The 22,715-nt window shown below is 47.2% G+C and overlaps 1 protein-coding gene across 3 annotated transcripts in view; it reads right to left on the bottom strand.

Moving 5' to 3' along the window:
• LOC149363330 (calcium/calmodulin-dependent protein kinase kinase 1-like) overlaps positions 1–22,715 on the bottom strand; it is a 211,885-nt gene that overhangs the window by 30,372 nt on the left and 158,798 nt on the right. For all 3 annotated transcript variants that reach the window (XM_089573457.1, XM_089573459.1, XM_089573458.1), the window contains exons 2-8: positions 22,511–22,589; positions 15,151–15,477; positions 14,422–14,629; positions 12,268–12,456; positions 10,295–10,348; positions 8,639–8,690; positions 6,622–6,743 (exon numbers count right to left, since the gene is read on the bottom strand). In XM_089573457.1, coding sequence (XP_089429583.1) covers positions 6,622–6,743; positions 8,639–8,690; positions 10,295–10,348; positions 12,268–12,456; positions 14,422–14,629; positions 15,151–15,477; positions 22,511–22,589 — 1,031 coding nt within the window. The remainder of the gene's footprint in view (positions 1–6,621; positions 6,744–8,638; positions 8,691–10,294; positions 10,349–12,267; positions 12,457–14,421; positions 14,630–15,150; positions 15,478–22,510; positions 22,590–22,715) is intronic.

Raw genomic sequence — 22,715 nt, 5'->3', positions numbered from 1 at the left:
GTGTTCTGAGCTAACGATATGCGCGCTGACCACGCCCTCAAGTGCAGACGCCGCTCACTTTGACGGGCTGCGCAATGATAAAAAAAAAACGGAGGCAGCCCTCAACGACGGTTATCTCCCGCGTTCTCTTGTTTATATTTTTTTGTCTGTGTGATTTCTGAATAGAGGGCGCATCTGAAAAAAGCTGTCGGTAGCAATCCTATTGCTTCTCGCAGATCATGGCTCCTGCTTTCCATATTCCGAACAAAGGTGCTGATGCACTGTAAAGACGATTCTGACAGCGGCGTCGGCCGCTCACTCAAAAAGCCATCTGGCAGCTCTAAAATTTGACAGAAGGGCTCAAAAAGTGTTTTTTTCATGAAAAGCACCACGTCAGAGATAAATTCCTATACAAATAGTCAGCTTTTTCAGAACCTCCTCTAGAACTTATCGAAGCGCTATTGGCGCAGAAATTTTTCTCATAATTAAACTCACGTAGCTAAATATTAGGAACAGTTTAAAAATACTATGAAGAGGCCCACATTATGGTAAAACATAAATGCGTTTGGTTTCATCGAGTTTGAGTATACTCCTTTTTTATTCAAGCTGTGGCTGAAGCTACGAGATACACTTAGTGAACTTATATACCGGGTGATTCTAGAAAATATTTCTATATATTTACTTTAAAAACCGTGAGAGGTGCATGTGTCCACTCTGTGCATTTGAATTGTACAGCAAGCGGACGTTATTTGCCTGATGTATTCAATGAAAAGAGGATTGGTCAGCTGAATTAACTAAGAAACTTTGAATTTCCAGTTTCGAAGCGCGAAAACATATTGTTACGTGGCAGGAGACGTTCACACCCCGCAGAACACTGGTGCAGTCACACTGAACACAACACAAGCACAGGGCGCACCGGACGCCAAGACACAAGCCACCGCGCAGGATTCAGAGCCCGAGCACGCGCCAAGCGCCCTCTCACTTCGTCTGCCTCATCGTCTCTGCGTCGACCCGTAGCATGACCCCCGGGCGTGAAAGCACCGTCGCGGTGCGGCTCAGCGAGTGTCAGAAGAGGGTAGATGGTAGGGCTTAAGGCGCGACACGTGCACAATATCGGAGGATGGAGTACGGGAATTGCACTCGGTGAAGGCAGGCTCAATCTCGTACGTGACGGCTGTGACTTGGCGCAGCACGCGATACGGGCCCACATATCGAGAAAGAAGCTTTTCCGAGAGCCCTACACGGCGAGAAGGCACCCAGAGCAATACAAGGGACCCAGGCAAGAAGGCACTGTCCAGGTGGCGGCGGTTATAGTGCTCTTGCTGAGAAGCTTGGGAGGCTTGCAAGCGGGAACGGGCGACTTGGCGAGCATGGTCAGCATGGGCAATGGCTTCACGGGCGTATTCAGAATGTGCGGGAGGAGACGGTCGATACAATGTATCAAGCGGCAGTTGAGGCTCACGGCCGTACAAGAGGTAAAACGGAGAGTATCCGGCAGTGTCGTGGCGGGAGGAGTTATATGCAAATGTAACGTATGGGAGTGCGACGTCCCAGTCTCGGTGATCAGAGGAGACGTACATAGCGAGCATGTCGGTGAGCGTCCGATTGAGGCGCTCAGTGAGGCCATTAGTTTGGGGGTGGTAAGCGGTCGTCAACTTGTGCTTAGTTGAGCACGCGCGAAGAATGTCGTTTACCACTGCGGAAAGGAAGGTGCGGCCACGGTCAGTGAGCAGTTGGTGGGGTGCTCCATGATGAAGAATGACGTCCTGAAGAAGAAAGTCGGCGACATCAGCGGCAGTACTCGTGGGGAGCGCACGCGTTATCGCGTACCGGGTGGCATAATCTGTGGCGACTGCAACCCATCTGTTCCCAGAAGTGGACTCAGGAAATGGGCCGAGAAGGTCCAAGCCGATACGGTAGAACGGCTCCGGAGGGATGTCAATGGGCTGAAGAAAGCCAGCGGGAGCAGAGGCAGGGCGCTTGCGACGCTGACACTCATCGCAAGCACCAACGTAACGGCGCACTGAGCGGTAGAGGCCAGGCCAGAAGAACCGACGGCGGATGCGGTCGTACGTGCGAGTAACGCCTAGATGGCCAGCAGTCGGGAGGTCATGAAGTTCGTGGAGAACGACTGTGCGTAAGTGCTTCGGGACGACGAGGAGAAGGTCAGGACCAGTTGGTTGAAGATTCCGGCGGTATAAAATACCATCAACGAGAGCAAAGCGGTTCAGTGAAGGGTCGGTTGGGGCGGACGTTAGGCGATCGATGATGGAGAGAAGCTCCGCATCCCGACGCTGTTCTTCGCCGATAGTTGTAAACGGAGTTACAGAGAACAGGTCAATGGTGCTTGCGCTCGTCACAGTATTAGAGTGGGCAACAGGGTAACGAGAGAGACAGTCGGCATCTTTGTGCAACCGGCCAGACTTGTAGATCACAGCGTAGTCATATTCTTGGAGTCGTAGCGCCCAACGACCGAGGCGACCGATAGGATCCTTCAGAGAAGAAAGCCAGCACAGTGCGTGATGATCTGTCACAACTGTGAATGGCCTGCCATATAAGTAGGGACGAAATTTGCCAACAGCCCAGACGAGGGCCAAGCACTCTCTTTCGGTAATGGAGTAGTTCTTCTCGGAAGGGGATAGGAGACGGCTAGCATAGGCAATTACACGATGTGTGCCGCATTGACGCTGGGAAAGGATTGCACCGATGCCATGGCCACTAGCATCAGTACGGACTTCCGTAGGAGCGGACACATCGAAATGTGCCAAGACCGGTGCAGTGGTAAGCTTTCTTATAAGGTGGGCAAAGGCTTGGTCTTGGGAGGACCCCCAGGAAAAACTAACATCCTTTTTAAGAAGATCGGTGAGCGGCTGAGCAATGTCGGCAAAATCTTGAATGAATCTACGAAAGTAAGAACAAAGGCCCAAAAAACTTCGGACGTCATTGCTCGAACGGGGTACTGGGAAGTCTTTTACTGCTCGGATCTTGTCTGGATCGGGACGAACCCCCGTAGCATCGACGACATGGCCTAATATATTGAGCTGGCGACGCGCGAAACGGCATTTTGAAGAGTTGAGCTGCAGCCCGGCATGGCGAAAGAGGGAAAGAACCTGTGAAAGGTGGCCCATGTGGGACGAAAACGAGGGCGAAAACACAATTACATCGTCTAAATAGCACAGGCAAGTGGACCACTTAAATCCTTGCAGCAAGGAGTCCATCATGCGCTCGAAAGTGGCTGGGGCGTTACATAAGCCGAAAGGCATAACCTTAAACTGATATAAGCCGTCAGGAGTAACAAACGCAGTCTTCTCCCGGTCCTGGTCATCCACAGCAATTTGCCAATAGCCAGATCGGAGGTCTATGGAGGAGAAGAATTTGGCTCCGTAGAGGCAGTCTAAGGCATCGTCAATTCGAGGAAGCGGATAGACATCTTTTTTAGTGATCTTATTCAAGTGACGGTAATCCACACAAAAGCGCCACGAGCCATCTTTCTTCTTGACCAAGACGACGGGTGAAGCCCAAGGACTGTGAGAGGGCTCAATGATGTTCTTCTCCAGCATTTTTGCCACTTCCGCCTGGATGACCTGTCGTTCTGCATGGGAGACCCGGTATGGTCGGCGGCGGATAGGAGGAGCATCGCCGGTGTCGATGCGGTGCGTAACGGTAAGAGCTTGGCCGAGGGCGCTGTTATGGAGGTCGAAGATATCGGAATAGGACTCGAGAAGCGCACGCAGCTGACAAGATTGGGCAGGGAGCAAATCGGTGGGCATCATTGCCGTGATCGCGTCAGTCGAAGTAGGATCGTGAGCAGGGGCTGCAGGAGCTGATGCATGGGTAGTGTCCAATGGGGCAATTTGGCAGGAGCCAATAGGTGAGAACGTTGCCACGCATATGCCAGGTGGAAGGACTTGGGCTGAATAGCTGAAATTGATTAACGGAAGTGACACACTGTTTCCCCTGATTGTAGCGACAGTATGGGGCAGTGCAACGTTGCGGTGCAGCAAGACATCTGAAATAGGGGCGACTAAGTAGTCACCATCGGCGACTGATGAGGTAGGACGTAGGGTAACGAATAAGGCGGCTAGGGAGGGCAGAGAAACTTGGTCGGGCGAATACAGTCTGGGAGAAGGCAAGGGTTCAGGATCGATGGCTGGGAGATCGAGGTGTAGGATGCCGTGCGAGCAGTCTATTAGGGCGGAGTGTTCTGATAGGAAATCGAGGCCGAGGATGAGGTCATGAGCACAAGGGGTCAAAACATTGAACTGCACCGGAAGGTCATGGCCAGCAACACTGACGCGTGCAGTGCAGAGTCCGTCAACACTAACTGTTCCGCCGTCCGCGACACGCACTCGAGACCGAGCTGGCGTGAGAACTTTACGTAAACGACGACGAAGTTGTGCACTCATGACAGAAATATGCGCTCCAGTGTCGACAAGCGCACGCACGGGAACACCATCAACACAGACGTCTAGTTGGTTCAAGTGGGAGGTCTGTAGAGGATTTGTGGGCCTGGTCGTGGATGCAGCGTCACCTCCGGGAGCTGCATCAGCTAGTTTTCCAAGTCAGAGCGGTCGTATGAGGCTGCAGCCGATGATCGAAGGGACTGCGGGGATCGGAAGCGACGGCCTCGTGGAGATGGAGAGCGGGAAGAACGACGGGGTCGGGAGCTGTTGAGATCGTTGGCCGAATCTGATTGGTCATGAGGTGGTCGGGGCGGAAAACGGCGGGGAATATCTGAACGGTTGTCGTAGGAGAGCTCGGTGCGAGGAGTCGGAAACCATCTATTGCGGCAGTGCCGGGAAATGTGACCGACACAGGAACAGTTGAAACAGATGGGGCGATCATCAGGCGTGCGCCACTCTGCTGGATTTCGGTAGCGACGAAAGTTCGGAGCCCTGGGACGGTAAGCATTCCTGGTTGGTGGCCGGACGCTAGAGTTCCCGATGGAACAGATGGCAGGTGAGAGATTCAAATTTGCGAGTTCCTCTCGTACGACGGCTTGAATAAGGGACACATCGGGCAAGGGGTGACTGGGGATGGTAGGTTGGAGGGCCGCAGGTGCACAGGCCTCTATTTCGCGGCGAACGATCCGGGTGACTGTGTCGTTGATGTTGAGAGGCGAAGTTGGAGGTGGGCTAGTTGGCGGCTGCTGCAAAACACACGAAGATGTGGCGGCCGTATGGGGAAGTCTTTGAAATTGTGGAAAAATGCGCCGGCTCTTTACTTGCTCGAAGAGACGGCACTCCTTAATAAGGGCATCCACGGTATCACTGCCTTTGCAGAGAAGTAAATGAAAAGCGTCGTCCGCGATCCCTTTTAGGATGTGGCCCACCTTTTTCGATTCCGACATGGAGTTGTCAACCTGGTGACATAAGGCAAGGACGTCTTGAATATACGTGATGTAACTTTCAGAGGTGGACTGAGCACGCGAGTCGAGATGTTTTTGGGCTGCGAGCTTCGAAGCATCCGGAGGTCCGAAGAGAGCGCGAAGCTTTTCTTTAAAGGTGTCCCAACTCGTTAATTCGTCTTCATGGGTTTCGTACCATTGCCTCGCTGTGCCAGACAAATAGAAAATGACGTTGGCCAGCATGACGGTGGGGTCCCACCTGTTATGGGCGCTGACGCGTTCATACATCAAGATCCATCTGTCGACGTTTTCAGTTGAGGCACCGGAGAAGATGTCGGGGTCACGGGGATGAGCCATGACCATGAATGTAGTGGCAGTGGGACTTGGCGAGTCACCGGGCTGCGTCATTGTAGCGGTCCCGGTGTAGCGACCGCTGCGAAGCTCCGTGATGGAATAGGCCAGAACGAGAGGAAGGGGAAAGTCCTCACCTCCACCAAGATGTTACGTGGCAGGAGACGTTCACACCCCGCAGAACACTGGTGCAGTCACACTGAACACAACACAAGCACAGGGCGCACCGGACGCCAAGACACAAGCCACCGCGCAGGATTCAGAGCCCGAGCACGCGCCAAGCGCCCTCTCACTTCGTCTGCCTCATCGTCTCTGCGTCGACCCGTAGCAATATTACGATATGTAAGGTCGCAAACACTGAAAGAGGCGCAATTTTTTTAAGTTCCTGAATTGGTATTGTGGTTCCAAGTATCAAGCTCAAAAATAGTGTTTCAGAGGCTTGTTTAGTTGGGTATCCCGCTTGCCTCTTTCTCAAGTGGCGTTGCTTCGCAAGGTATCGTCGGCGAACTAATCTTAACTTGTGCATAATGAAACACACAAACTCGTCTGTATTGGCTGCATTAGAAATTCTAGCGATGCCATTTTATCAGTTTTCAATGACAACTCGACCTGCTTTGAAAAGCTATTTTTGACGCTCGAGATTTAGAACCACAAAGCGGAATCAGAGAATTTAAGGACTGTAGTCGCCCACGTTGTTGGCTGCTGTAATTTCACAGTTTAACCTTCCGCCAAAAAACCTAAACCAAGAAACTGTTAGTTTTTTTATTCAATCAATGTATTTTAATTAAACTCCATTACGAAATTAATATCGTCTTTTTGTGCAATCACTTGTACAAAGGGCACCGACATAATTATGTCTCAAGGCTTTGGAATAGTAAAGCGTAAATATAGCATCACTGGGTATATAATTCCTGACGGAAACCCCAGGTATAAAATCTGCTTACCTCTACCAACTTCACGATGTTTGGGTGATTGAGTTTTTTGAGGACGGCTATTTCATGGTATACTTGGTCCAAGGGGTTGCTAGTGCTATTGCTGCGTCCTTTCCGCGGGGGCGGCTGGCGTCCTAAAGAAGATCGAGAGAGAGTCTGATCAGTAAAAAACGCTCAAAAGTCCACCCTTGGTGATGAGTGTAGAACGGCAAGTAATAAGTCTGCCCACACAGAGCAATGTCGCCCACTCGATAGAGCTACCAAGAGCCGCTTAGAGACAAAGATACTGAACGAAACGAAAAACACAAAGGCAGACATATGCTCTCATAAAACACGCTATCTAGTCTGTATCCAATAAAATACAGGAAGTGTATAAGCAACAAGCAAGAAAACGGGATTCTAGGGAAAACTTCATTCGACCCCTCCGGTGTAAAAATAGCAGGAAATTCAACCAACAAAATGCAAAGAGGTTAGGATGACGAGCTGTGCTAGAAAACAGTAGACTAAAGCTTGGGCTCCAAGGCAGGACGAATTTTATATCAAAAATAACCATTAAGCAATATCCAAGAGCTTTTTTAACCCACTGCAGCTGCATCTCATTGAGCCGTAACCAGCCGTAAACAGCACAGCTTGGGCATTAAGGCAGCGCCTGTTCATCCGACTGCTGAAATAGCCGCGAAGCATGACAAGAAGGCGGCAAGAATGAGACAAAGCCGGCATGCCGAATCCAGCAATGCGTCCACAAACGCCAGGTTGTCCGCTACTTCAACGCATCGCTCGGTAAACATCAGAGCAATGCTGGTTCATTAATTCTGGAATGATGGAACTGTGAGCTCCGTATGTTTGCAGAACAGCAAGTTCATACAAGGCATGGCTAATGTTGACGTGGCGATGGCGCGACTTTCACCATAGCATGTTGTTCCCGCTTCGAGACAGGCTGTGGCCAAGCTTGTAGCCATCGGCAAGCATACTCTTTAAAGAGAGTCTGGAGCAGGGTTCTCAAGTGACGGGTCACGATAAGTGAGCATCGAGGTTATAAAAGATAAAGACTGTAATTATGACCAGACAACGTTTTCTCGACTCGTTTTTAGAGCACGGTTGTGCGGGTGATACTTCCTCCTTCGTGCTTAGAAATAACAAATTAATAAAGAAGTGAAAGATACAAACGGCAAAGTCCGGTTCCAACGAGGAATCGTATCCAGAAGGCAAAAGTGCGGCTAACTCAATGCAAATCCACTTCTTGGCGAGGTATTTCACATTCCTAACCCCAGTTTTTGAGCCGCATATGGCGCTGCATTCATCTGGAGTTCTCCAACACCGTATTCTACTGGGTTAACATTGTGAACCATTTTCAATGCAGACAAATTAGTATACACCGCTAGCTAAAGCACAGTAATCAGCGAGAAGTGAGTGGACAAAAAGAAAGACTTCAGGAGAGCCATCGATGCACTAACTTGTTCAGGAGCACTTGAGATAAAGGGAATTTGAGCTGTATGAACTACCGGGTAATTTTTTTTAACCACAGCATTGCGCACACTAAAGATGCTGTGCTGTATGTTTTTATTGCCGCATCTGTAGAGCTTAAGTCAAACGCTGGGCACCTCACCGCTCTGAAAGAAAAAAAGTCGCAGCGCAAATGAAAACGAAGAAACCTCCACTTTATTCCCAGTACTCGTAAGAGATCTTACCGGTGATTGTGCGTTACATTCTGCTAATTAGTCACTTTTCTGACGAATTAGGCAGATATGAAATTTGCATATTTTGCTATTTTGTCGGCACGTGTACTCATTAGCGAAAAAATAATGGAGGATCAAAGCAGACAGTCTCTGTGATAATCCATCACGGCAAAGTCCTAATCAAACCAAATTTGTTGAAGTTAATCTATCACGATTGTAAGAAAACTGTCAAGTGAAGACAAGAACGGTAACTTGGGCTAACAATAAAGAAGGAAAGCTCTGCTCGCTTTTTTCCAACAGTTCGCCATCACAGTTGATGCGGGCAATATTTTGGCAATATTGGACGAACTCACCGAACATGCCAGCCCTCTTCAAAAGCTTTTTCTTGGACAAGATCTTCATTGCCTGCAAAAAAAAGGCAAAAATATTTCTCAAGCAATAGCAAACACTCTCAGTAGAAAAACCAATAATTATGCTGTTTATAATAACTTAAAAGACTAGCAAAGTTAGCGAAGTACTGAGAGCGTTAACGATTAGCGCCGGATGGTCAAAACGATGCATGTATGCAAACTAAGTGTTTTCAGACGATAAGATTTTTGCTGGTGTTCCCGTTACGTCTGGGAAGGTATGTGCTATACGAAAGAAATTGTTGTGCCTATTTGCTATTCAACCTATCTATAAAACAGCATGTCTGAAAAGTTATGTCTTGTCGAGAAACCTTCACAAAAATTGAGGGACTAGTGCAGCCTCTTAAGTAGCGAATACTACAAGACAAGACTAACACACCAGGTGCGAAGAATTTCAGAGAAAAGCGTCTTTATTAATCATATTTATTGTGTGAAGCGCTGGCTATAATACGGGCGCTGCAGGGTGCGTCGTGAGAATGAGAGAATATAGAAAGCGCAGTGAAAGATATCAGAAACGCCAATTCTAGTTTGGTTACCTTGTTGTGTTCCATAAAATAAAAGCAGAAAAGAATTTTTAGCTGTATCACTGGTGACTTGCACAAAAAAAGCCCTGCACGGTGATTTGATGCTCTGAGCACTTTTTGTACCATGTAGCTTTATTCAGACGACAGTAAACAAATGTGCACCAACCTTAAACTAAGACGTGCTGTTAATAAGCCTTTGAGGCTGACACTAGCGCTAATTTGTAGTATTTAGCGAGTTGTAACAAAGCTCCAAAGACACCAGAATGCCCGAAACATCAGTGAAATAGAGCTTCCTCCTTATCGCTTGTTTCTTCCTCGGTTTTACAGCTTTTTGTCGCAAATGAGCCCTGCACAAAGCCTAGGCTTAGGAAGAGGTAAAGGTTGAATGTGGAAGTTAAGAAGCACCGATTACGCGATCTGTGCTATTCTGATCAGGGCATGCAAGCTCTCCACTGCTTATCCGATTCTCTAAAAATGTTTTAAGATGGGATTCTTTAAACCATATTTATTGCGCATTTTTATTTTTACATATTTGTTTGTTTATTTATTTTCCTTGCGTACAAAAACAGGAGAGGCCGCAAAAGAGCTGGTTCAAACAGCAGCATGACGAGGGACCGTCCCTGTATTTTACAGCATTTGACGGCACAATGCACGTTGTTCAACGGAAATGCCTTTGTAAATGGTTGAGTAATGAGTTGAATTTGACTAGAAGCACAGAAAGAATACAAAGAAGTACGTAAGGACAAAATATACGCTTATTACAAAGAAACACGCGGACGGAAACAGTGTTCGCTTAAAGTGACTTGTACTTATTACAGGGAACAACTTTCATTAACAACACGGTAGCTAAAAACTCATCTTCCGTGAGTGCGATTAACAACGCCACCAGTGCACAGAAATCTAGATTGTTGACCGCTAGTAAAGCAGAAGGAAAATATTTGCGCTCTTACTAAATTCATTCGCAAAAGGAATTCTGCAGGAGAGGAATATTAGGAAGAATCATGGGTCGTAAGGAAAACGCCAATCAACTACATAACTTTACGTAGTCACGATAAGACCATTCCTTGTATACACTTACATAATGGCTGTCGTCTTCTTCACTGTACGCCAGCTTCACAATTCCGAAGGAGCCCTGAAATCACATCAAAAACGTTGCATAAAAACCCTAGAGACATTGCCAATGAAAAGACCCTTTATACGGCTTCAATTACCTATCCCCAAGGAGAGCTAATTTATCAGGCAGCGTTACAAACAATGCGAGCACTTCACAGTCTGACTTAACGCTTACTTACAGTAACAGTGAAATAGGCTTGTAGAAATCTGAGTCCTCATGCATACATTTTTATTTTTCTCATTAAAAACCACGCAGGTGGCGGGACTGCTGTTTCATGATTACGTGTGCGCCAGAACAGGACCGAGATACGGCTCAATTTTATGAATAATAGCCAGCGCTTCGTTATTTAACCTACTTCTTTACATTCCCTAGTTATATGAGAATACAAACTGTATTTTGCGTTCAATAATTAAATTCGCGCGTCATGATATTCAGCTCTATAATAGTACTATCTGCGGTTTTTATGTCTGCTCATTAGCCTATTCATGATAGCAGCACTGTACGACATGCCATTCATGAGAATAAATCTCGCTGTTCCCTATAGATTCCTGTCAATGTTGACCTGTCAAAACTTCTTGAACAAGGTATCGTTGGCAGTAGCAGGAAGTAGTTTGACCATTCGGGAGTGGCGAATCATCTTCGTTTCTCTCACAACTATACTTCAGAATTCTCTGAAGGCAGAGCGAATACTGTGCTACAAGGGCTCTGCAAAACTGAATATCATACTTTCCATTTTAGAAAGCCAGCTTCGTGGAGTTTTGCCATTTGAACCAGACAAGAGACCTAGTTTTTTCTGTAAATTATCCTCTTTTATTGGACCCTGCTAGTAAATGGCACTGTTTATTTCTGTTGCCTAGAGACCTCAACACCATCTTTCACTTTACGTGCGATAATGAATGGTAGCAATAAGGAAAGGGCTGTTGGGACGAGTTATCGGATTTGAATATTTTTAGAATTATGCAGAGAACAAGGCGAACTGAGGATCGCACTTCCGGTACATTGAAAGAATTTTGTCACGTAAAGCAATAAGTTGCTGCAGTAAATTTAATACGAATTTTCTTTTGCGTACCAGAGACCGCTCAGCCTCAAGCGACATAAGTTAGTAGCGTCGAGTACCACGATGCGCCGTCCACGCAGAGATGCCTCGATTTGTTATCTTTAATTTCAGGAATACATGCATGACAGCTGTAAAAAACACTCAAGGCACCAGCTCAAAATGCTTTCGAATCGTCTAGTGTGAAATCTTCTACACTGCCAGAGGTCCTCGCATTTGGACTGCGGCAGGAACGCTCGTCTTTATTCTTTCTAACTCAACAGTCCTCGTGGCGTTTGAAGTTTCAATGGGAACGCGAGAAGTGAGCTGTTTCTCTACTTTTGATGCAATATAAGCGGCTGGCATTTTATTCAGAGCCATAAAACAGGAGCAGTGCTCGGTACGAAAAACAAAGGTAGGGTTTTAACGAACTAGACATGCGAAAGCACTTGATTAACCTGGTTGGGTTATGGTACTGCTTTACTGGGTTGTCAGGACGTCTGGCGACGATATCAGTTCTATAGTAATATTAGTTGATAAAAATGACGAAGTGCAGCGCACAGCGCGGCAGTCTGTAGATTAGATCCATAGTAGTAGTATTTGAAGAGTCCGACGATTGGCAGTGCGCAGTGCAATAGTGTATTGCAGTTTAAGACGGGGCGCGATCGGATGCGGCGGCAGCGTAGTGTTCTCGTGTGGAGAGCAGCGAAGCTGACCTGTTCCCGCCGCCGCGGGTTCGAGTCACAGTCGCGACAATGTTTTATTTATTTACTTATGGTTTGTCCAAGGTCAACCTGAAGGTCAAGCTCCACACAAACTCGATGAGCAGGTTCAATCGCGTGAAGTCGTGCTTTTGTACTAAACCCCGCAGTCCATAAGACCACAATGCTGGGCATGGTCTCACCTGTCCGATCTCCTCCTTGAGCCTGTACTGGTTGAGCTGCGTGTAGCCCTTATGGGCCTCGATGGAGACCCTGCGGGACTCGCGGATGCTGCGGCCCAGTCTGGGCGACGACGAAGGGGAGCTGAACGGTGAGTACGGCAGCGCCGGGTACAGCGCGCGCTCGGGTCCGGGGCCCACTAGGTGGGAGTCCTGCGTGAGTGTATTATTGAATTGAGGGCTTTTCTGTCACGTACGTACGGCCTAAGAATTGCATATAGGTATCTGAACTGAAAGATAGAGAAACTAGTTCTATTGAAAAGGAGTGCAAAAAGATGCTAAAGCTCTGTTCATTTCCCTGTCTTCAACCACTTCCCCGCTGGCCCCATATGCCTCGCGAACAGCCTACAGGAAGGTAATATTTCCATATTCCGCCGTAGCAGATAGCAATTCTGGCCTCAAAAGAACATACTAGGAAGCCGTATAGCCTGTCGGGTTGCCCTCTTCCGACGATGGTGTCACATTTGCGTGAGAAGGGTTTCCAGTATCAGCAACGCGACCCACTTAGTGAATGTCTGAACGCGGGTTCTTCATGCCCTAAGGCTTTCAAAGTAATGAACGAAGGACAATGATGACAAATGCACACGCCTTTCAATCGGTAACGGCCATTTGGAAGAGGTAACATCAGCAAGATTCCATTGGAACTCGATTTGGGAGGCACCGTAGAATGGCATGTTTTGTAGGCCATCATATGTAAGGAAAGATGCGGACTTCATCACTTCTTGCACAGTAGCACATGTTTTTGCTCTATGATTTCAGCTTCAACAAGTGCTACCGCCTAAACACGTGTGATGTGTCGTTAGGCCCACAGAAGCCTTCGCTCATCTTGTAATGGCTGGCAGTTGCTCACTGTCGAAGAAAACTTATCTCAATATGACCTGTCCGACACCACAAAAACAAATTATCAGTGCCTCTAGAAGCATAATCGAATGAAGGCAAGCATAAATTTTGGCCCAGCCTTCAGATGCTCAGGAAACAAGTCATACGGGGTTGTACTCTTAGTCAGGCAATCGAGAGATGGGGCACAAATTGCAGAAAGCGAAGTGTGAACTTAGTTAAAAGAAAACGCAAAGGTGGACGGTATGGTTACAAACATTTACCTCAAAAAAGGCGACAGAAAGCTTCGTCGGCCAGAATGAGGTCAGTGCTGCTCATTTCAACAAATAGTAACGGTGAGAGCGCCTTCTTAATTTTAACTTCCACTTTCCGTCACAATAAGAAGACTCACAGAAGGGGCCCACTTTTTGAAAGCAGATTTGAACACTATTCATAAGCGACCTGCAAAAAGCAGTTCCTAGCTGACGAAGATTTTAAGCCTTATTAGAAATCCGCAGTGTGCCTTCACCCAGTTTTCCCTCGGAGAGACATTTTATGGACTGCGACTCATCTCAATATCCTAAAACCTATTTGTCAGATGAAGCCTGCAGCGCGTGTCCACGACTTTATAATTTTGACATGTGCCATGATGAAACGAGGTTTTCAAGAAATCTGCTCTTCATTTCATGGCTGCTCAAACATACTTGAGCCGTGTCCATCAGTATCACTGTCGGTCATTTATCCTCTGTCGAAGCCTTGTTCCTCACTGCGTCCCCTGGGCTGCTTAGCGAACCTCGGTCTTTGCTAAAAAACCACAAGACCGGCTGTGCAAGTGATGTCCTGTCGTAGTTTCAGTTATCAGAGCCGTTGATTGTTTCCAGTGCCCACCGAGAATGTTTGCACATTCACGCAGCTGCACAAGCGCTCAACACTTGTCTTCAATTTGTAGCTCTGTTTGCTCGAATGTGCTGACACGTGTCTTGGGGTGCAGTGACCACTAAAGGTGGAGCTTTTAATGAAATTCAAATCTAAAACGGTATTCTGCTCATAGTAGAACAGTTAGTAACTAAACAAAAAGCTTGAAGCGCCGAGAACACTGAGTCAAACACAAGACACACAGAAAATAAGAATCACGCTAGAAATTAGAGTCTTGTTCATACCTCTCTTAGTCGCGGTACGCTTGTGCTATGTTGAACTAAATTGCCAAAACACAGGTTTTCCTTCAGTCTATGAACTAAGTGGTTCCACTGAAGTATCTGGTTTCATAAAAAAAAATCGCCGCGGTGCTTTCGCTTCCCCCACCTGGGACATGGAGTAGGTGATGCGCGGAAGGCGGCGCCTTCGCTGCAGGTCTCCGGCGCCGGCAGCCTCCGGGGGCGGGCTGTCGGGCGGCGGACGCTGCGGCGACGGCGACCGCTGCAGCCGCGGCGACGGCAGGAATTCCGGCGGGACCAGCTCGGGTGCAGCCAGGAACGGACTCGACACGCGCCGGCATGGCGACAGCGACAGCCTGAACGGCCGGGAAGAGGAGACGCAAGCACGCAGGTGACGCCAGTGCCCTGTTTCGCAAGTTGCTGGCAGTTAAGTCAAGGCCATACATGCGGCTGATACTCTCAATTCTTAAAGCAAGCAGCGTGTTATGCACGTTTGTAGACAATCTATAATACGTTTTTGGCCGCTCAGCACACAGCTCTTAGATTGCTGTAAGATTGCCTTCAATATAATGGATCTACGGGTGCTAGCCTATTCTCTCTTCGCTTTCGTTTCTGATGATTAGTTTGCCCCCTACCAACATATTGGCACAAAGTCACTAGAGAGGGGCAACGGGACGACAGCCATGACGTGTGCTAATTGTAATTCTACCTTGCTGTGGGAGAACCAGTGTCCAAAGCAATGTATTTATAGACTTAATCTCTAGTACTTGGCTTACTTGTAAGGTGTACAACGAAACGTAGCTAAGCCTTCTTTTTATTTTTCCAATAATTTGCAGCGTCCATTGGACGAGCATCGACTATGGGCGGGACAGCACACCTTTCGATGTCCTCGGCCGCGGACGAAACAGCGCCACTGCTGCCCTCGTCGGGCGTCGAGGCAGCCGAGGACGAGGAAGTGGAGAAGCGGGGCTCCCGCCTCTGCGCCGGCATGGCTTCGCAGACGGGGTCCTCTCCCGGACCTTCCCACGGGTAGCGGCGCTGGAGCTGGGCCGTGGGCGAACCGCTGCCGCCGCTGTTCAGGCGGCCAAGACAGAGGCCGTCCAGAATCTCGGCGCAGCAGTGGGGTGGTGAACCGGCTGTCGCCATGTTGGGGACCTTGCTGCGCATAGGCTCGTCATCGCTGCAGTCGTCGACGCACGGAGGCCTGCGAATCCACGCCATAGAACACGAAAACAGAAGGACTACATCCGTATAACCTATAGACAGAGGGTGCATAGCTTACAATAAGTATGTGTGTTTTACGGAGTTCTTTTCTACAACCGCCCCAGTTCTGCAACCTAAGTGCCTCTAGAAGTTAGTGGACACTCGGTGTGATCCCATGTAGTCGCCTTTATAAGAATAATACGCCAACAGAGAAATTCTGAACAACTTGAAAAGTTCAGAATTTCTCTTTCTTCATCTAAATTAATGTCCTGCTCCGATCAAGTGATGAAATCCAAAGTGTCTGGTATTTCACCACATACATAAATGCAGAGAAGGCAAGAAGATCGTACTGTTGACAACACAACACAAAATAACCACTAGTCGATGTGGACCCTCAGTCCACTAGGCAAAGTTGAAACAAGAGCACTTGTCTTCATCCGCGTTTCACTATGTTTACAAGTAGACTAAGACGCCTCCTCGACTTTACTTCTTTTGTTTTGCCTTGTCACGAGCATATATACGCGTATTGAATGTTTATTAAAATATGCCTTCTTCATTGCGAAATATTGCACCACAAGTCATTGTATGTTTCTGTGGGCATAGAGACGCTCTGCCCAGTGCATGGAGAAAGGTGATATAGAAAGAGCTGTTCGACATAAAATGTAATTAAGGCGGAAGCGCTAAGGCTTCCGTTAAGCGGATGACCCGGCTTCGGTGTTGCCGTTCGAGCAAACCCGAATTTGTCGAGAAGGTCGAACGCAACAGATATATGACCTCGTGCGGGTAATTCAAACACGCAGCAACGATCACACAGTGCAACAGTGTCGACGCCACTGCAAAATTTCTCATTCGTCTCCAGGATCGTGACATCACACCACAGAGAGAAAAGAAATTTCGCCCACAACGTGCCCGCTGGACGCGGTCCCATACTTAATGAAGACGGCTTGAAAAGCTATGAGCGGCGACGGCCAGCGAACAACACGTCTGCTCTGCGCGAGTGCTTGAGAACACTCCCCTCTCCACGTGTCCGGCACCTAGTCTCCCTTTAAAGCGCCAGTCCATGTTGTGGCGCTGCACCCTAAAAAGAAAAATGGTCCAGCCGGTCGCCTTAAACCTAGACTGCTAATTAACATTTCGTTCGACTGGATTAAAGGGAAGCCTCGTGTCTTGCAGTAAACAAATGAAACCAAGCAAAAATGAAAAATATAAATTTAAATCAAACGAAAAAACAAAAAACACTGTCTGCATCAGCAAAGTCATCAGCAAAGAGGACCCAAGGCCACTAAACGGACCCATTAGCTATTTTATCTTACATTTGATGAGGAGTTTAAGTGTCCCTCGAACTTTCGTATGTTCATGGGAGCACCCAGAGAAAGATATTCTCTTTAACGCTGACAAACCAAATTATTGCTCACCTCTGGAGAGTATAATCAAGTAGACAGCCAGCACGGCTGATTTTGATTTCACGTAGGTTGAGAGTACACTGTCCTGAGCTCCAACAGCTGCGCCAGACGCAATCAGTGAGTTACTAATTCGAGCTTGTATCGAAGGTATGAATTTTAGCATGCAAAATCGGTGACACAAGCGGGAGGCTTCCTGCTCTCGTTTGTAACTCTAAATCACGCTCCCTGCATCAGACAAAATGGGGCCTCGTAAAGAGAAAGGCTTGTTCTGAGGATGGATACGAAAGGTTGCCTTCGTTGGTTACATATGCTCACACTGTCACAATCATAACCATTTCTCTCTTTCTCTCCCCCATTCCAGCGTAGCAGGCCAGATAAAGACGCCTCTGATCGACCTCTCTACTTGTATCTCTAAATAAGCCTCTCTCGGTTGTAGTGCGAATAACAATTTCAAGAATGCATCTCAGTAAAAATCGAAACCCAATCAGGAAATACTTACGAAGTCAACAAAATGCATCAACAGCCTTTGCACGTCATCAGGACAGTGTCTTGGCGGGAAAAATAAAAAAAAACTACAACTGCTTACGACCATGAAGCTATTAAATTTATACTCATCGCTTCCATCGTGAACCAATCAGGCAGAAAATTTAGCACGCCACTTCTAAAACATGTATTAGAGATAAAGAGAGGTTTTGAAGTCTGGACTGGTGGAGTGCTCGCGGAAGCCAAATTCTTCGCAATTTTGAAACTTCCCTGAGGACAACACAATGAAATTCCGGACTCCGTGCATTTAGGTTCTTTAGCGATTGCGGCTTTCTTTTCTTGAGCACTCGCGTCGGTGCCAACTGAGGGGGAGGACACGGGCTAAATCAAGGGCACGGTGGTCGCGTTTCAATGGATGCGGGACGCAAACGCTCTCATGCAGTGTGCGGTATCAGCGCAAGTTAAAGAACTCCAAGTGGTGTATATTAACTCGTAGCTCTTCACTACGGCGTCACTAATGTGCATGCATCGCTTCGGGATGTTCCACTTCCCATTTTATCGTTTCTTTCTTTTCTTCAGTACGGCTTCTAACGAGTAAGAGGCGGCGGAAACTGAACGAAAACGTTCGCTGAAACACACACTTAGGCAAGCAGCGCAAGGCGTTATTTTATTTCATTACGTAACATGCAATATGTAACACGACATCACGCAATGTCGTGTGGTGCCTATCGAATGGCGTGTGCCGAGCAGTCGGTTATAAAACAGGACAGGTGCGCATGCTGTTCTGGTGACAGGAACTATATTTCTATGCCCAAGCAAAGAGTCTGATGCCAAGGTTGCAGATAACGCCTCATGATGTGAAAACAAGCACGAGAAATAATCAGAATGAGAACAGGATTTCTCTTTTAGTGCACAACCTTGAGCCCACATTAGTCATTTATTTTTTTTATACGTATAAAAATCAACAGCCCTCGTCAGCTGTTGATTAATGAATGCCTCTCAGCTCAGTGTAACCACGGTCTAATTGCTTACTTCGGTTCTGGGGTCCATAATGAAGCAAAGTAATAGGTTCAAGCCGACAGAAAGGAAACAGCTGAGTTCGTCGTCTGTTCACAGCCCTTCCAAAATATTTTATATCCAGGGCCTTAAGGGACATTTTTCATGCTTTAGAGATCTTCACCACTGTCCTAATGAATACAGGTACTCTACATCAGACAACAACACAACTTGTCATTGTGCTGCTGGAAAGGTGCTAAGACCTGAATGAAACAAATTCGTCTTTACTCTGACCACCAGAGTGCCAAATTTCAAAAACGGCACCCATACTGTTTTGCTCAGCTGACACCCGTTTATCGGGTGCAGACCTCCCCCTTTACACGGGGTCGAAGATGTAATTAAACACGGGATGAGGGTTCATTCTGTATTTAATTACATTTATCATGCATGGCTGAATAATTCATTAACAGAGATAGTGCGACGGGGAGAAGCGCGAATCAAGCAAGGCGCTGCATTCAGCTCACTCTGACACGTCTGTCGCGTTCCTGCGCTTTCGCCTTATCACTCAGGACCCCAATTAAGGCCACCGTAATCTAAATATAAATCCCCGCGTTCCACGTGGCCACATGAGACAGTGCGCAAATCAAACACTTCATGATGCCATGGCTCTCGCAGAGGACTCAGTTGCCAAGGTTGACGGCCGTCGGGATTAGGCAGTCCCTCTCCAGGGCTAGCGCTTATTAGCAAGCTGCCAAGCTAGACGCTGCGCCGCACGTAATCAGCAACTGCACATGTAGGAAGGCCGCTAAGAAAGGCATTAAAGAAGCAACTCAAATCCTTTTTCTGAACTGCTTTAAATACACAATATCCTGATCTGAATACAGCCGAAAACTAAGCAAGATCGTACAGGTAGAGATGAAGAGATTAACAAGGGATAAAATTGATGCGCATCAAGAAATTCCAGCTTATACGTGCTGTCACACTGACTCCGACATTCATAATCCTCCGCTGGCTACATTAATTGGGTCTTATTAATATGCATTCCAGGGGCAACTGCTTAAAGCTTTCCGCATTTTAATCCTTAGCGTTTTGGGCCACAAATCGACACACAAGTATGACAGTCGTCGTCAGGGAACAGCACCCGCTTACTACGCCACCTATCGAACTGTTTCAAAGAAGCTGTTGGGATTATCATCTCTCGCTTTTTCTGGTAATACTCAAATCAGGGCATCAGGGTGTAACAAGACGCCAGGCGCTCCTCGCTCCGTGCTTTCCGTGATTCCTGGCGCCTTTCATCCCCTTTTATTCACACTACACGCGCGGCCTGGCACTTCAGTTTGGTGCTGCCGGTTTTGCGGCCTTCAAAGCGACACATAGGGACGGCAGTGTCCTCTGTCGCAAGGGACAGACTTTAATAACCCTCGTCAGGACGTAAGAGACTGAGCAGCCCTTTGGGAACAGAGAAGCAGGAGAGGAAGCTGCGTGCCAGTGTAGTGTAAAGAAAGCTTTCAAAAGTGCTCCCAATAGCCTGGCTACTGCACCATCGTCTTCTCCACGCAAGATCGAAAGTAGAAGGTGGCGGCTATGTTACAGCAACCAGCTCAGTTCCGTGCATTGCGCTTCTCAGGTGATGAAAGCAATGCCTACATCGAACACTGTTCTTGTGTCTGACTGCTGCTACGTGCGTGCGTGTGCATGTGGGTGCACAGCAACAACAATAACGGCATTTACTTTAGAGGAGGAGTCGAGGAGAAACATAGTTGCACAGAAGACTAAAATATGAAACATGACTAACCGCAAACGTTATAACACTTCCTATTAAGGCAAAGATGCCTAGATAATTATTGTAATCTCACAACGTCCTTAAAATCACATGTTCCCTTAGTTATAATTTAATGAGGTGAACAACTTCGAAGCCCAGGTGCCTTTAGAAAAATACGAAGTGCGCTTTGCAACATGTTATCATGTCAGGTGCGCGAACCATGACGTCCTCTTTGAGTGCTTTTTGTGCACTCCCACGCCTCATGCTAGAGATTAACCAAGGTGACGTTATCAACTCTTAGATGTTCTTCTTGCTCTTTGCTGTTGTTGCGACAGCTCCCCGGCATGTCACCGTATAAAGGGACAAGGTACGCAATTTACCTGGCGCGGTCACTAGCCTACACAGAGTGAGGGGTCAAGGTCGGCCGCTGGTAGCCACGCAGGCAATGGATGATTTCCCATGGGTGTGAGATTCTAGTCCCGCTGCAGGATGGTTGCGCCGGAAGAAACGATTAGATTGTTTTTAATCATTATTTTTTTTACAGGTGCAGCTGGGGCAACGGCGAAGCAGAACCTTGTACAGCCAAGCTTCCAACTGTAAACAATTATTAGTGGTTTATTCAACCACAGAATAAGGTCTGCTCAAACATAATCTGCTAAAGCATCTGCTTAAACACAAAGAACGACGCAGCCGATCCCAACAGCTTAGATAAAAGTTATGCAGAAAATGCAATACCGAAAGTCATCGATGTGACTTATGTGCAGGGACTTATACGGAGAAAGCGCCAAAGAAGGCTTTCTTTTTTTAGACAAAAAGTTTAATTGCCCTAAGGGAAGACTCACCATCAAGTCATCCTCTACAGGCATCGTTGCCAACAACCCTCCCATTGTCCATCTGCGAGAACTTTAATGTGTCTGATGTACCGTTTTTGCTGCGTCCGCAGGGAAATCATGCGCTTGCCACTCCCACGACTTCTTTGCAATACAAGAGGCCGATGAACTTTTTGTGCTCCGCAAACAAAATAAGAGATTGAGTAAAAATGTCGTGTTACTTAAACAACCAGAAACAACCGAAAAACTTGCTGTAGATCGATGTCAGATCGAGGCGGCTCATCAAGATGAAAGAACACAAAATTGTGAACAGAACGAAAACATGAACAGAAGGACGTTGCGAAAAAGGCAGCAAGCAATAATAAAAACATATTCTGAGCAAGAAGGAACGCTACTACGAGGGTTGAGGCGACCAAACCAGAGTGAAATCCCTAGCACATGCACAGGACGATGAATAATGTTTCTTAGGCTGGTCACATGACAGCGCTGCCAGAATTTTCTTTACGTCAGGCAGAAAACGCCTCTGAGCGTAGAGCAAGCTCAGCCTCATAGTAGCAAATAAGAAGCGATGCATCCCAAACCCTTTCGTACTGTTTCATGCTCGGAACACTTCTGTGCGCAAGCACCTTATGCGTCGAAGCGCCCCAGGAAGCGCCGAGCTTTAATGCCTCCGGGCGCTGACATCCCAGACCGTCGCCGGCTCTCTAGTCTCACTCATCGCGGCTAGAGGCAAGCTACAATGAAGCTAACATGGTGCCGTGCCGCCGAGGGGTCTTCTCTTTAATAACCACTAACTCCCTCGCAAAGGATGCCGATGCATGTTCGAGACAGCTACGCTTCGATTATTTCAGGGAGTTTAAAGGCGCAGAAATAATATCGCTAAAAAAAATGAAGGCTCATAACTATTGCTGATCAGCATCGATAGCCTAAACCAACGTTTTAGAAAGTGTGTCGAGAGAACAAAAAGAATTTTAATCAAAGTAATATTCTTTTTAAAACCAGAGACGCCCGAATGTAAAAAAGGATCATTGTTGACGTTTCAGCTTCCAGCACGAAAACATTGTTCACAATGAATACTTCACCAAAAGAGCATCATTTAAATAGGCTTCAATAATCGCCGCATGGAGCGTGCGTAGATAGGATTAAGATTTGCGCCGTTTCGGTTCAAGGTGTGTGTTGCAAAACTGTGAGATGTAAACGTGTGTGATGTGAAGTAAAGGTCTTTCTACCTAGTTTCAGAATTAACTCCGCGAGCGTGATGATCAAACACGTGTAGTTTGTATTTTGATATCGAAGGTAAGCCGGTATCCTGATTTCAGCGTACAAATTAGCTCTTTGCAGTTTTCTACTAGCAGTTTGGATTGCGCTTTGAAGACATCAGACCATAAAGAAATTGCTGACGGCTCCTCATTCCAGGATGTTTTCCTTGGAGAGATATAGGTGGATGATTAAGCATTTAGCACCCAGGCGTGCTAAATGCTGGCACCAATTTCCCTCCTGAACAGCAATATGACTCACGAGAAATCGCTTGAAAAAGAACGGAAAGCAGCGCCAACTTACCGCGGCAAATCGCCTATCTTGGGTGGTCGCACTCGTCGTTGGCCGAATGACCCCCAGGACTGGCGCAAGCAACTCGGCCCTAGAGAACAAAAACGAACAAAGAGTAAACAAAAGTATGGTAGTGTTCTTAAACTATGATAAAGATAACAGGACTCATTATATAATAACCAGTGACTCTTTGACATGAATCTAGGAGAGAGATGGG

The sequence above is a fragment of the Amblyomma mixtum genome, chromosome 2 (assembly GCF_055824585.1).
Source record: "Amblyomma mixtum isolate Tamu chromosome 2, ASM5582458v1, whole genome shotgun sequence".
Taxonomy (NCBI): domain Eukaryota; kingdom Metazoa; phylum Arthropoda; class Arachnida; order Ixodida; family Ixodidae; genus Amblyomma; species Amblyomma mixtum.
Note: the sequence above shows the minus strand (reverse complement) of the source record. Positions and strands in the feature narration are given on the sequence as shown.